The sequence below is a fragment of the Helicoverpa armigera genome, chromosome 19 (genome assembly GCF_030705265.1).
Source record: "Helicoverpa armigera isolate CAAS_96S chromosome 19, ASM3070526v1, whole genome shotgun sequence".
NCBI classification, from domain to species: domain Eukaryota; kingdom Metazoa; phylum Arthropoda; class Insecta; order Lepidoptera; family Noctuidae; genus Helicoverpa; species Helicoverpa armigera.
The window spans coordinates 1,729,265-1,741,469 of NC_087138.1; the positions used below are offsets into that span (position 1 = coordinate 1,729,265).

Consider the following 12,205-nt stretch of genomic DNA (forward strand, 5'->3'; position numbering starts at 1 on the left):
ATGCTGCACTGTGAGTTCTCTGTGTGTTCTTATAGGAACATATACCGCAAATTTTCCTTTTTCTTATATTTTGACCTGTCGATACAGACTCATTTCTCGACGTTGACTGCACTTCGTCACGATCACCACCTTCAACATCAGTACCAATCCCTAATACATTTTGTATTTTCGTTTTTGTATGCGTGGGCATTGTGGGCATTTGCAGTCGTGTTTCGAGCCACGGTTTTACAAGTTGGGAATGCAATTCTTTCATATAACTACGACGGCTTATTATCTTTTGTCCCAGAGTTGACACATTATAGTAATATTTTCTTCCGATAGTGGTTGTTTTGAAGCCATCACAAAGAAAACTGCGAAATAAAATATTCAATTTAAATATGAAAAGTGACACAAACACTAACCATTCGTCGAAACGACGACTAAATATTGAATATCTCAAAAACTTTAAAACTTACCTGCCGCACACAACTGCTTTCTGAAAGAGCGCGAGAGGCACTGAGTTGACAAGTCGCGACACGATCACCGGCGCCCGCTTTAAAAAGATATAGCCTATTTTGTGTCGCGTATTCGTCGATTTGACGAAGGTTAGTTGTCCAGGGTTAACATATTTTAAAATACAGGTCAACGAAATAGACTCTAAAAAAACTTAATTAAATTATGTACCATCAATATAACTTAGAACTTCATTATTGCATATACATAGGTAATATTTTAACAGCCGCATTCAGAATCATCAATTAACCACATTCATGTTCCATTAATTGAACTCTCTGAGTGCGTTTGTTTAGTAAACACTAATAGTAATTTAGAATGTATTTTTATAAAATAATAATAATATTTAAAATAGCAACATAGTAAAAAACATAAAAACTATTATAGTTGAATCGAATTTGGTTTCAAAATGACATCGTACCATTTATTTTTATGAGACAGTCAGAATTCCAAGTCATACTAACTTTATTTTTTAAACATTGCCAAGGAGTCTTTAAGCTGAAAAAAAAAATAACTAAGTCGGCCGTTGTAAAGTTTTTTAACTTCTTTCATTAGAATATTTAATTTAGTTTTTGAAAGATTATAACCTAGTTTTTACGATATGACTGTTGTTCATTGTGAAAATCCGCAGTCAATTTTGTCATGAACTTTGGCATAATTCCAGACTAAAGGTTTTCTATTTTGTTCTACATTATAATAACGTCACCAGATCTTTTTGTTTTGTACGGTAATTTCTGTTGCTTTTAAACGAATCGAACAAAATAAGAACAGTAATTTTGTAACTCATTACAATAAGTCTTTTTTGTCATACTAACAAAATAATAAAAAATATGTATACCAAATTATCATAGTCATTAAGTCACAGGAATAAAAATTTAATATTATATCTTTTTGATGTCCTAAACCATCTGAGCAATGGCACTGAAAATCTTTGTCATTATTACGGAAACTATTTAAAGAACGAGAGCATCAAAGCCCAATATAATATTATATTATGAACAGAAGACATTTATATAAATAAGGTAACGGGAATATATCTATAATTAACACAAGACTGAGCGTAATATAGCTAATTAATACTAATTAACTTAATTTTCAACAGCCAAGCTACCTTCATTGTCGCTTTGAATAATCTATTTTTGGAATCTGCTAACGCAATATAATTTTAAATAAGGCCAAAATGAAAATTAAAAACTGTCTACATCCGCTGAAATTTTAATTAAGTAATTTTAATCTCTAAATGCTGACCCGTGAGAAAGTAGCACTTTAAAACCAAATTCGATTGTCCTTCTAAAGAAATATTTATTTTATACATATTTTTCTTTCGTACATCACTTTTCTATAATCTACACCTGCGTTGCATTTTCAGCAGCGTTCATCAAAAATGGTTCCTTCACTTCACTGTTCTTCTTTCTAGGTTTAGGAGGTGGCTTGGGGGCAGTCCTGGACCTACCTAAGGTCCCACTAACAACATTCACTGAATAACCTGATTTAAAGTCACGATTCTTCAACAGACCCTCGTGTTCAGCAATGGTCACTTTTAATGGCCTCTGTTCGGATTTCACGAATTGGTTGACAGACATCGCTTGCAAAATTTGGAGCTGATTGTGAATGTTTGGAGAACTCAAGCTATTTCTAGGTATCGTTGCATGAGGAGTACCAGGTGCAGGAGACGGGGCAGGCTCTTCATCATCAGGGTACGTAGGCATCTTCGCTATAGGACCCAAATCTATCTCGCTTTTGTTCAAGCTGTAGTAATTCCCACCGTGGTTGAAGAACCTCATATTGAAAGTGTCGTAATAAGGTATGACACCATTGAGGGTGGAGAACACTTGGGGACGAAGACTGCTATCAGGAACCATTCTCGGTCTTCTGGGTAATGTGACGTAGCCCTTGGAGCTGATGAGGGGAATCGATCCTTGTAAGCTTTGACCTTGAAACCTGCTGTAAAGGGCAGGGTTGATGGCTGTTACTCCGTACACTGGGGATTTTATGGGACTGTCTGTGTCTTGCGAAGAACCTCCTGCTGGGGATACTTGGGTTCCTCTAAGAGGGAATGCGAGGAGGTCTGGTGGGTACGCCTGATGTTCTTGCGCTAGGCGGTCCATGAGCAATGCCTCATGGGATATTTTTGGGAGTTCCACTTGCTGGTGCCTGCTGTTGTCCTCAGTTGATGCTGTGAACAAAAGGAAAGATCATTATTGTAATTATGGAGGCAATAAAAGTTCTATTGGCTAATAGAATTTTATTCAACCCGCAACTAGTTGTTGTTGTCCTAAACAAAACTTTGGCCACACATTTCCTGATAGTGCTATTGATAATTCTTCAAGCAAATAATTGACCTTAACCCAACAATACAGACAACCAAACTTGTACAATAAACAACAAAATCCGAACATTTTCGCATCAAAATCAGAAGGAAAATAACTCAGACAAAGCTTCAAACAAATATTTTTTGCTGGACCCTCGCCATCATTACCATAACGGTATAATCTCAAAAACAAGTCAAAGCTGTTGACATTTGAGGGTCCCCGACTCCCCGAATTAAAATTTCCTACAATTGTCTCGACAAAGTCTGTGCTGGGTAGTCATTAAATTTCGAAACTAACAATGATACAAAGAACTTCATATTATGTAGGCTTCAAAAATAAGTATCTCTTATGAAACTCGCATGTTTTTAAACAACCACTATTTCACGTACTCGGATAAAAACCTTTTGGTTATCCTAAAAAATATTTTTTCAAATCGGACCAGCGAGAGATTAGCGCGTTCAAGCAAACAAACAAACAAACTCTTCACCTTTATAATATTAGTACCTACAAACTCACATACTTCTTGAATATAAAATTTACAATAGAACAAAGTAAATACAGGACCGTTCCGTTTGAAAATATTCGAATCTCTGTGTGATTGTTAGAATCGGAAATGTGAAAGCGCGCTGTGTTGAATTTATTATCAAGCTGTGTAAACCTGGGAACAAAACAAAGGAATATGAAAGAAAGGGGTACATCCACGGAGGAAGGAAAGATAGCGGAGATGCCATGAGGATGGTAGGTAGCGCTTCTTGTAGGTCAAGCAACGTAGGGTAGGCGTGATCAGTTACTAGAACTAACAAGGGGTTCCGATTTCTTGTTAAATCAAAACTAATCTGGTAAGGAAAGAAGAAAGCGTTTTATTCACGCGAGTGACACAAGGAAAAAAAGAAAAATACAAAACAAAACAACAATAAAAAAAATAGATATAAAAAAATACGAATTACACGTACGGAAAAAAATACGTATTAGTACGGAAACTACAGCAAGAGACACGACACGAGAAGAAGGTACATAACGGGAAATATGTGTCACACCCGCGTGAAACGGCCCTCGCTCAGCATAATGTTGAGACCCTGTACGAGACAAAAGCCTCAGCGCTGATTTTCAGCGAGAGCCGAATATAAAGATTGGTCTTGATTGATTCGTGATTCTATTTTGAAAACTAATGGGTAGATTTCATTCAGGGTGTTCCTCGTACCCCGAATACCCATTTTAACGCGATACTTTCCTAGGAGATATTGCGTTATGACCATCTCCACTAGTCATTTGGTTCTCCACGAGCACATCTGTGCTTATTCATTATATTGTGTTTGCTATTGTCTTTGTAAACATTAGATAAAGTATAGATGACAAAGGAGCTTTGTACGTTTACATTTTGCGTATCTTTGATTCTGATACTTATAGTGCTTATTGAAAAGTGCTATGTGACTGATCTATTAAGTACTTATCTAATGGGTAGTTAAAGTTTGTGCATTTATAAGCTTGTTTTGTAAGATTTTTTTTTGAAGGCTCACCAAGCTTGAACTATGAAAACAATATTGAATTTATTGAAGAAAGTCAATAGTTTACTTTTGCTTGAATAACTTTTGAGAATTGGCTTTTATGCGAAACACCTACTCGAATATTTATCTTTGTTTATTGTTTTATCAATTTTTGGGAATTGTTTAAGGATGTATTTATTTATTTATGTAGCATCCCTAGAAAATCATCCCAAATGAGCAGGTTTTAATGTTTGTCCAACAATCTTTTGAAAAACGTGTAACGCTCTCAAATTGTTATTAATTTACAGAGAGATATGTAAATAAAATCGTATATATAAAACTATTTGTGCCCCGCGGGTTCACCCACGTCCCGAGGCAACTACTGGCTGCACCCGGTTAAAAAGTAGCCTATGTCCTTTCTTAGGCTCTGGTCTATGTGTTACCAAAAATTTTTCGAACTTAGTAAGCTCAAACTTCCAATCTACAGTGAAGTTATTTTTCAAGACAGCAACTGCCTAGCTTTTCAGTTTCAAGGAAAATAACTTTGATTTCACAAAACACGAGTTCAAAGTGAATTAAAGTCCGAGAATTCATCAGAATTTCTCAACAAAAAGTTTATTCGGAATAATTTTATCAGTTGATGCTTTAATTTGTTTACTGGGCAACGAGAGAAATTAAGGGTATAATAAACAAAAGGTTTAACCAACGGACCTTAACGAGTAATTTGTATTACTAAAGTTTGAGAGCATGTAACTAATTGGAACCGCCACAGGCAATCTTTTTAACCGACTTCCCAAAAAGTTCTCAATTCGTTGGGATCTTTTTCCTTTTGATGAACAAAAAATTGGACACTACTTATATGTAGATTATGATGCTTTAAAGTGTAACACAAAAATTCAATCGGACTCTGTTTGATAACAAATGCCTATTTGAGGACGAGGCAATGTTACAAAGAGTGATAGCTTGTTATTGCATTTTCATTCACATCCTTTCACACACACGACAAAATTGTCAATCACAAGCATAAACTTGACTGAATATGAGAATCACCTGTGGTTTGAATTCACCTTTGGCAGAGGGAATGGCGTCTCCCGTTGGTTACTTGCTCTAAGACCAAAGTACTACCAAATTGTTATCTGGGTAGGCGGTTGCGCCCTTTTTAATCTACGCCCGGATCTCTGATAGAAGGGGATCGTAGAACAATAGATGTGCTGATTAATTGGATCCTGGGGTTAAGCTGCGCTGAATGAGGTCAGTTAATGGATGGGTGACCGTTTCTTAACTACCGGTATCTGATGATGTTAAATTGGTGGTTAAACTATTTACAAAGGGATAGATGGATAGCTATAAAATTGTTGTTGTTAGCGTTCAGGCCGATTGTCGGCTGCGGCTGCTGATCATATAAGGATATCAGCCAGCTGTGTAAGACATATTATAGTGCAAAAGCATTTGCCTAGATACGGGTGCACTCTGTATTTCTTCATTTGAATTGACTCCGCTTAAAAAATATTTCTCCATGCGGGAATCGAACCCACTTCAGCACAACAGCCAAACTGAACTACTGACATGACAGGGTGAACTGTGCTGTCAAATTATAAAATACACACGAATTTCCAAAATAATTGTTTGGATCATTAATTTTGAAATCTAAGTAAAGCATAACTTTTGTATCGTGTTTCGGATATAATAATAAAATTATAGAAATTTGGTTTCAGTACGTTGAAATTTAACTTAGTTTGATAACTTTATAATTCGATGTCCGTAAGGCATTGACTTTAAAATTTAATTAAAACTTATAATAGGAACTAAATCAGTTCCTGAAGAGTTGGAATTAGTTAAATTTCTAATAAGCATTATAAATAAATAGAAGGATTCGAGATATCTACTCGAAAATAAATTGGTCTTCCCTTATTATAACTGCCCATTGTTTTTTATAAGAAATCCTACTTCCCACTAATATAAATGCTAAAGTTTGTTTGAATGCATGTTTGTTTCACTGTTACGCAAAGAGAACGGAATGGATTTTGATTAATCTTAGCAACTTAGCAGTAATATTGCTTACGCATCAGAGTAGCATGTAGGCTACTTTTTATCTGGGTGCGGTATGTACTTTCCCCAGCATACGGGTGAAACCGCTGGCAGATCGTAGTACCATATTGGTATTATAGTAATTTTTTTTCACCCTATTGCCCATTAACGTCTTTCAAACCTACTATCGCACTTTTTTATAAGTAAAATACCTATCGGACCTCTTTCTTCTTTGGTCGGTTAACAAACAAAAGCATTGTCTACATGTACTGTGGAAATTACTTTCGAACAAAGTGCCCACCTGGACATACGTGACACTATACGTGCGGAATAGAGGGTGCTGACCATAGATATATGTTGTTTTAGATAGCGTAAGTGCACCTATGTATTTCGGGTGTTTAGTGCGGTATAAATAGCTGTGGCTACCGTGTAACCGTGCTTATGCATACAGGAAAATTTGATAATTCACCGTAATTTGGTACGAAAAATACCGAAAAATAATGCTTGTTTCCCTCTATAATGAATTTATTTTATGAATAAAATTGATAATACTCTCCTCATCCCAATTTGAGTGAATAATGATTAGGAAAATGAGGTTCATAATTACAACACAAAGTTAATAATTCGACATCAAACAAAAATTACAAAAAAAAAAAATCTTTATTCTTCAACCATTTGGTCTCTAATAGCTCTCGCCCCACGATAGTTCCTATCTACTGCTTCACATATCTGTAGTAAGTTTCACTTAGGAATCAGCAGAATATTTAAGCTAGTGGAAATTTTATGTAGAAAACATTCATGTTAAAGAAAAATGTAATATGTGCCAAGTCCAAGTCAGCTGCGGAACTGTTCGTGGCAGTTACCGCTGCCCTGGTACATAAAGGGCTTCAGAGGGAACATGTGAGTTTTATGCCCCTTTTCAGCAACAATCTCTTAACGTTTTCCTAATTAAGTGTCACTTAGAATAAGGGCTCCCCAATAACAAAGGTTAACTTAAACACAAACAAAGGGACACTTAGACTTTGGTGAAGAAAAAATTCGTATTAAGTGTCTAGTTTCCCTAAATGCTCTTAGGGGATCCCTAAATTTAGGTATTTGTTGGTGAAAAAGTCAGTAAAAGTCTGACACTTCCTCTTACTGCCCTAGACAGGGAGAGTCATGATTACCCACCTAAAAAAAGGGGTCCGTACATCTTTCTCACTTAAGCTGAAGAAAGATGTAAGAAAAATCAATGCTTAAAAAAATACTTGTTCTAAATAATAATATGTTGAACTTCAGATCTAATTATAACCTAAACTTGAAGTTGTAGCCTGATCCTTCCTTACTATAATTTCGAAAGTAAACACAGAAAAGACAGGCTTCTTTTCATATGAGTGCGGGAAGAATTCTCTTAGACCACGGACAAATTACAGCCGTGAATAAATTAATAAGTTACTCACCTAATACAGATTCGTTGTCTAGTAAAGTTCTATTCAGTTCAGACATCTCTGTAGCCTCACTGGTGAAGGACTGCGGAGCTTCATACTTTCTAGGCGGCTTCGACACAGGATTCACCTCCATCTTCATTCCCTTCTCAGTTTCAGAAGCTTCTGAACCCTCTATCAACACATCTCCATTCGAAGAACGAGCATCGTTCTTAATCAGTCTTTTGATTTCAGTGTTTTGGGTTGTAAAATAACAAATCACTAAGGCGGCCCCAAAAATAATAACTATAGCTGTTAGGCAACCAACTAAAATTGCGAAGGAGTCTGTGTCCATACCAGCTATGGTACCTACTCCTCCATATCTTGAAAGCACTAGCGTTAAAGTCTTCTCGTCACGACCGCCAGGGTTCTCAGCCACACAAGTATAGTTACCTCTATCACTATATCGAGCATATATTATAGTCAAATTCACCCATCTGATCAAATCCATAGTATTTTCCGCGACTGCGTATCTAATCTCTCCAAAGGCCTTCATCTCAATAGTTTTACCGTTAAACCGCCAGCCAACTTCAGGTGGTGGGTTCCCTACTACTTTGCAAGTCAGAGTCACGTTTTCATCGTAACTTTTGACCGTCGCGTCTGGTACCGGCTCGAGGATTGTAGGCCGGCACGCAAAGTTAGACGAGTCTAATTCATTCCAAAGTTTGTCTTGTACAGATGCTGGTTCCGCGCACGACGTGGGAGGGGTGTATAGGTTGTGGCTTATCACCCAATCACGGAACGTTTGGAGGTTGCAATCACAACGCCATGGATTGTTGTGCAAATCCAACCCGGATAAGTTTCTCAAACCCATCAAAGTCTCCGGCTTCATATGATTCAAATTATTCCCATTGAACCTCAATATTTTCAACTGGGGCAAGTTGACAAATGCTTTAGTTCCTATACGATGTATCCTATTGTTGCTCGCCTCTACTTTCTGAAGAAACTTCAAATTGCGAAATATACCGTCCTCCAACTTATCGATAAAGTTGTTGCTTAAGTTTATTAATCTCAGTTTCTCTGTGCCTTTGAACGTATCGGGGTGCAGTGATCGGATCCTGTTCTTCGACAAATCTAGTTCTATCATGATTGCGAGAGTTACGAACGCAGTTTTGTGTACTACTTCGATGGAGCACTCTTTGAGGAAGAGTTTCTTAAGATTACTTAGGCCGACTTTTCTGAACGCTTCCTGATGCAGTTGTTGTAGATTATTATTTGATAGGTCTAGTATTTGAATGTCGTTGCTGAGGTTGGCTGGTATGACTTTAAGACTTGAGTTTGAGCAAATAGCGGCTTTATTCCCAGACTGCCATCTGCAGTCACAAGGCCTCTGGCATTCGGTTGTGAAGTCTGCTACCGTGGTGGTGAGCAGCGCGAGTGGTATGCACGCGATTCTCATCCATGTCGTCCAGTACTTATGGTCCATTTTGCTGTGATGTTGGTCATTTCTTCGTGCCGTAGCATACCTGGAGCGTGGTCGTCAGTCGACGCATTGGTCTCTGCAACAAAAGAGAAAATTGAATTTCAGTAAAAGCTTTCAGTATTTATTCGAATTATTGAGTTTGGTTGAACAATGGAGTTTTTAATTGCAAAAAGGACACTTGTAATGTTATTTTAACTTTCACGAATTCTTTAAGCTTTGCGGTACTGGCAGGAAGTATATAAATATAGCAATTCATTGTTATAATTTTGTAACCGAATTTAAATAGCAGTTTGCTGAGTAAAAGACCTGTAGAAAATTAAGTAAATAATTCAGTGTATAAAATGATTCCGTAATGTTCTCTTGCTATTTAAAAGTGTATAAAAATATCATGACTTATTATGACTTTCTGGCAAAACTAGGTAAGTATTTAGTAAATTGTCTGATAATTGATTTTATAAAGAGCTAACTTCTACGATACATAGTGTACGTAGATACAGAAACAAGTATATCATACGTTAGGTAGATAGGAACCTAAAACACACGTACCTAGATTGACGTTCCCAATGTATACTTAAGTCAAAGTTAATTAATCTAACATACCGACAGTATGCAAATATTTTCGCAGTTCACTTCATGTTATTAATCATTTCATATTGTAACTACTAGTCTAGTACCTGGCTTCGCTTGAGTTTGTATGTCAATTTTTTACTTACGAAATAAATGGGCCTAAAAATATTAAACTAACTTAATTTTTGCTGGGGAGTTTGTTGCGCCACTTCTTCCCAGCAAAAACACATAGGAAGTGGTGAAGGGCGGGCGTTTTGGGGGCTGTCTTTTGTTTTTGACGTTCGAAAAGTGCTTAATTTGAAACGATTTTGAGTTTGAGTTTGAGATTATATAGCAAATAAAATAGTTTCTGTATACCGTTTTTTTCGTGGCTAATAAATATCTCCAAGAGTGACATGGAGTATCTCCCTACAAAATTTTTATCTCAATTGGTTCAGCCGTTTTACCGAGAAAGCTTAAATAAACAACTTCACTTTCGCATATAAAATGCATATTTGGAAGAGTAGAACTCTGATTAATACCCGATCGATTCATCGATTTATTTTGCTTAGGAAGGGTTACTTTTGACGTGAAGTTTCTTTTTATTGGAACCAGGCATCTAAAAATAAATACGTTTGTAAATATAGGTCTCACTTAAAATTTTAAATGTATGTCTCATAAGTCTAAATATCAAACAAATGTTGGTATTGACGTCATTCGTCATAATATTTCAGTATAATCATTACGAAGCTACAATCTATGACCTATGTAATCCGAAATAGGTCACAAATTAAAGTTGAAATAGGCTGGAATTTAGAACTAATATCACTGCCTGTATTTATGACTTAATTACGAGTGATAGTCTATTATGTACGGCTTAATTACTGTATGAAGCTCTAATAGTAATTGTATGTCATTATTTTAATAATAGTTATTTTTTTTTATTAAATATTTTTTACAGTTGGATAAAAAGTAGTTTCGTTTCTCAGGTTAGATTAAAGCTTTAGTTCGGTAAACCATTTTCTGAGTAAGGACATGATGTAATACACTAGTTTCCATAAGCAGGTTCGCTTACATAAAAATGTATGATTGCCGTCGTAGTAATTAGAAATACAACTGACATTCCTGCTTTGAATCCAGTGTTACAGGTATCAAATTGCTGTTTATATGCAAGCATATAACTATAGGACGCAGTCGCATATGTCTAATTGCGTTACACTCAAGAACTACTTAAGAAATTATTAATAAGTTAGTACCGTGCAGTTAGCACGGACGATCTGAGATTCTGCTGGTACTCTGAAAATCAACGATTTTATAGTAGGTACGCGTCAAATAACTTAGCAATTGTGAGATTCACCATTGCATAGATTCCCCAGATCGCGAGATTTTGTTAAGTAGCTTTGCTCGTCCGAACAACTATTGACTTCAGAATCTAGTCAAAAACTATGAACGCATATGTAAGGCCTCCATAGCTAACTTCAGAAATTTTTGAGCAAAGTTATTTGTTTACCCATAAAACTGAAAATCCAAAATAATTTCACATTCAATTTTCATCAACCAGCAAGCGAAAATAAACTCAAAATCCCCAACATTACTCCAAGAATCGTTTATAACTTCTCAAACGATTATGAAGGGGAACTCGGCCAAAAGAGTAACTCCAAAAAAACTTCGGTACCCGCCGAAATCCTTGTAAAACATAAAAACCTGTTATAGGCAAACTTCTACTAAGTTTATATCAACAACTGGATAAGGATATGTTACATTTTTACGCGTCGCTTCGTGTCATATCGAATGGAAGCTCAAGTTTGAAAGATCTTTTTTGCAGCTAAGATTTTCGTGGAGCATTGAAATGGGATGTTTTGAGGAAACTGGTATAGTGAAATAGGCATGACACAGCAGTGATGAGAATGTTAAAAGGAATATGTGGTGTTAGGAGACTAGATAGAATTAAGAGCATATACCTAAATTAAGTATGACAAAAGGAAGGTTGACAGTGTCACCTGTAACCGATAAATTATGTGAAAACCATATGTCATGGAATGGGCATAGAGAGGAACTTTTGCATATTATATGATACTAGCTGGTGCCCGCGACTTCGTCTGCGCAGGTTTAGTATTTCGAACAATATGTTTACAAATTGTAGCCTATGTGTTATTCTGATGTATAAGCTATATTATTGTAAAGTTTCATTAAAATCCATTCAGTAGTTTTTGCGTGAAAGAGTAACAAACATCCATACATCCATACATACAAACTTTCGCGTTTATAATATTAGTAGGATTGGTAAGATTAAATAGATAGGTTATCAAGAATCTTCTGAAACTTGGGAAACATTTAACCATGTCCCACGGTAGAAAATAGATCGTTGAAGATGCACCTCGAAATATTCGATATTTTTTCCTAAGATCTGTTCTAAATTATTGGCGCTCATTTAAAATGACAGCAATAAATCCCCTA

At 36.1% G+C, this 12,205-nt stretch overlaps 1 protein-coding gene across 1 annotated transcript in view; it reads right to left on the bottom strand.

Annotated features, from left to right (window-relative positions):
* Positions 1-1,420: 1,420 nt before the first annotated feature.
* Positions 1,421-12,205, bottom strand: part of LOC110373549 (uncharacterized) — a 102,239-nt gene continuing 91,454 nt past the window's right edge. Inside the window, exons 3-4 of the mRNA XM_064039434.1 lie at positions 7,756-9,278; positions 1,421-2,668 (exon numbers count right to left, since the gene is read on the bottom strand). Of these exons, the coding sequence (XP_063895504.1) occupies positions 1,839-2,668; positions 7,756-9,205 (2,280 nt within the window). The 5' untranslated portion in view covers positions 9,206-9,278 and the 3' untranslated portion in view covers positions 1,421-1,838. The remainder of the gene's footprint in view (positions 2,669-7,755; positions 9,279-12,205) is intronic.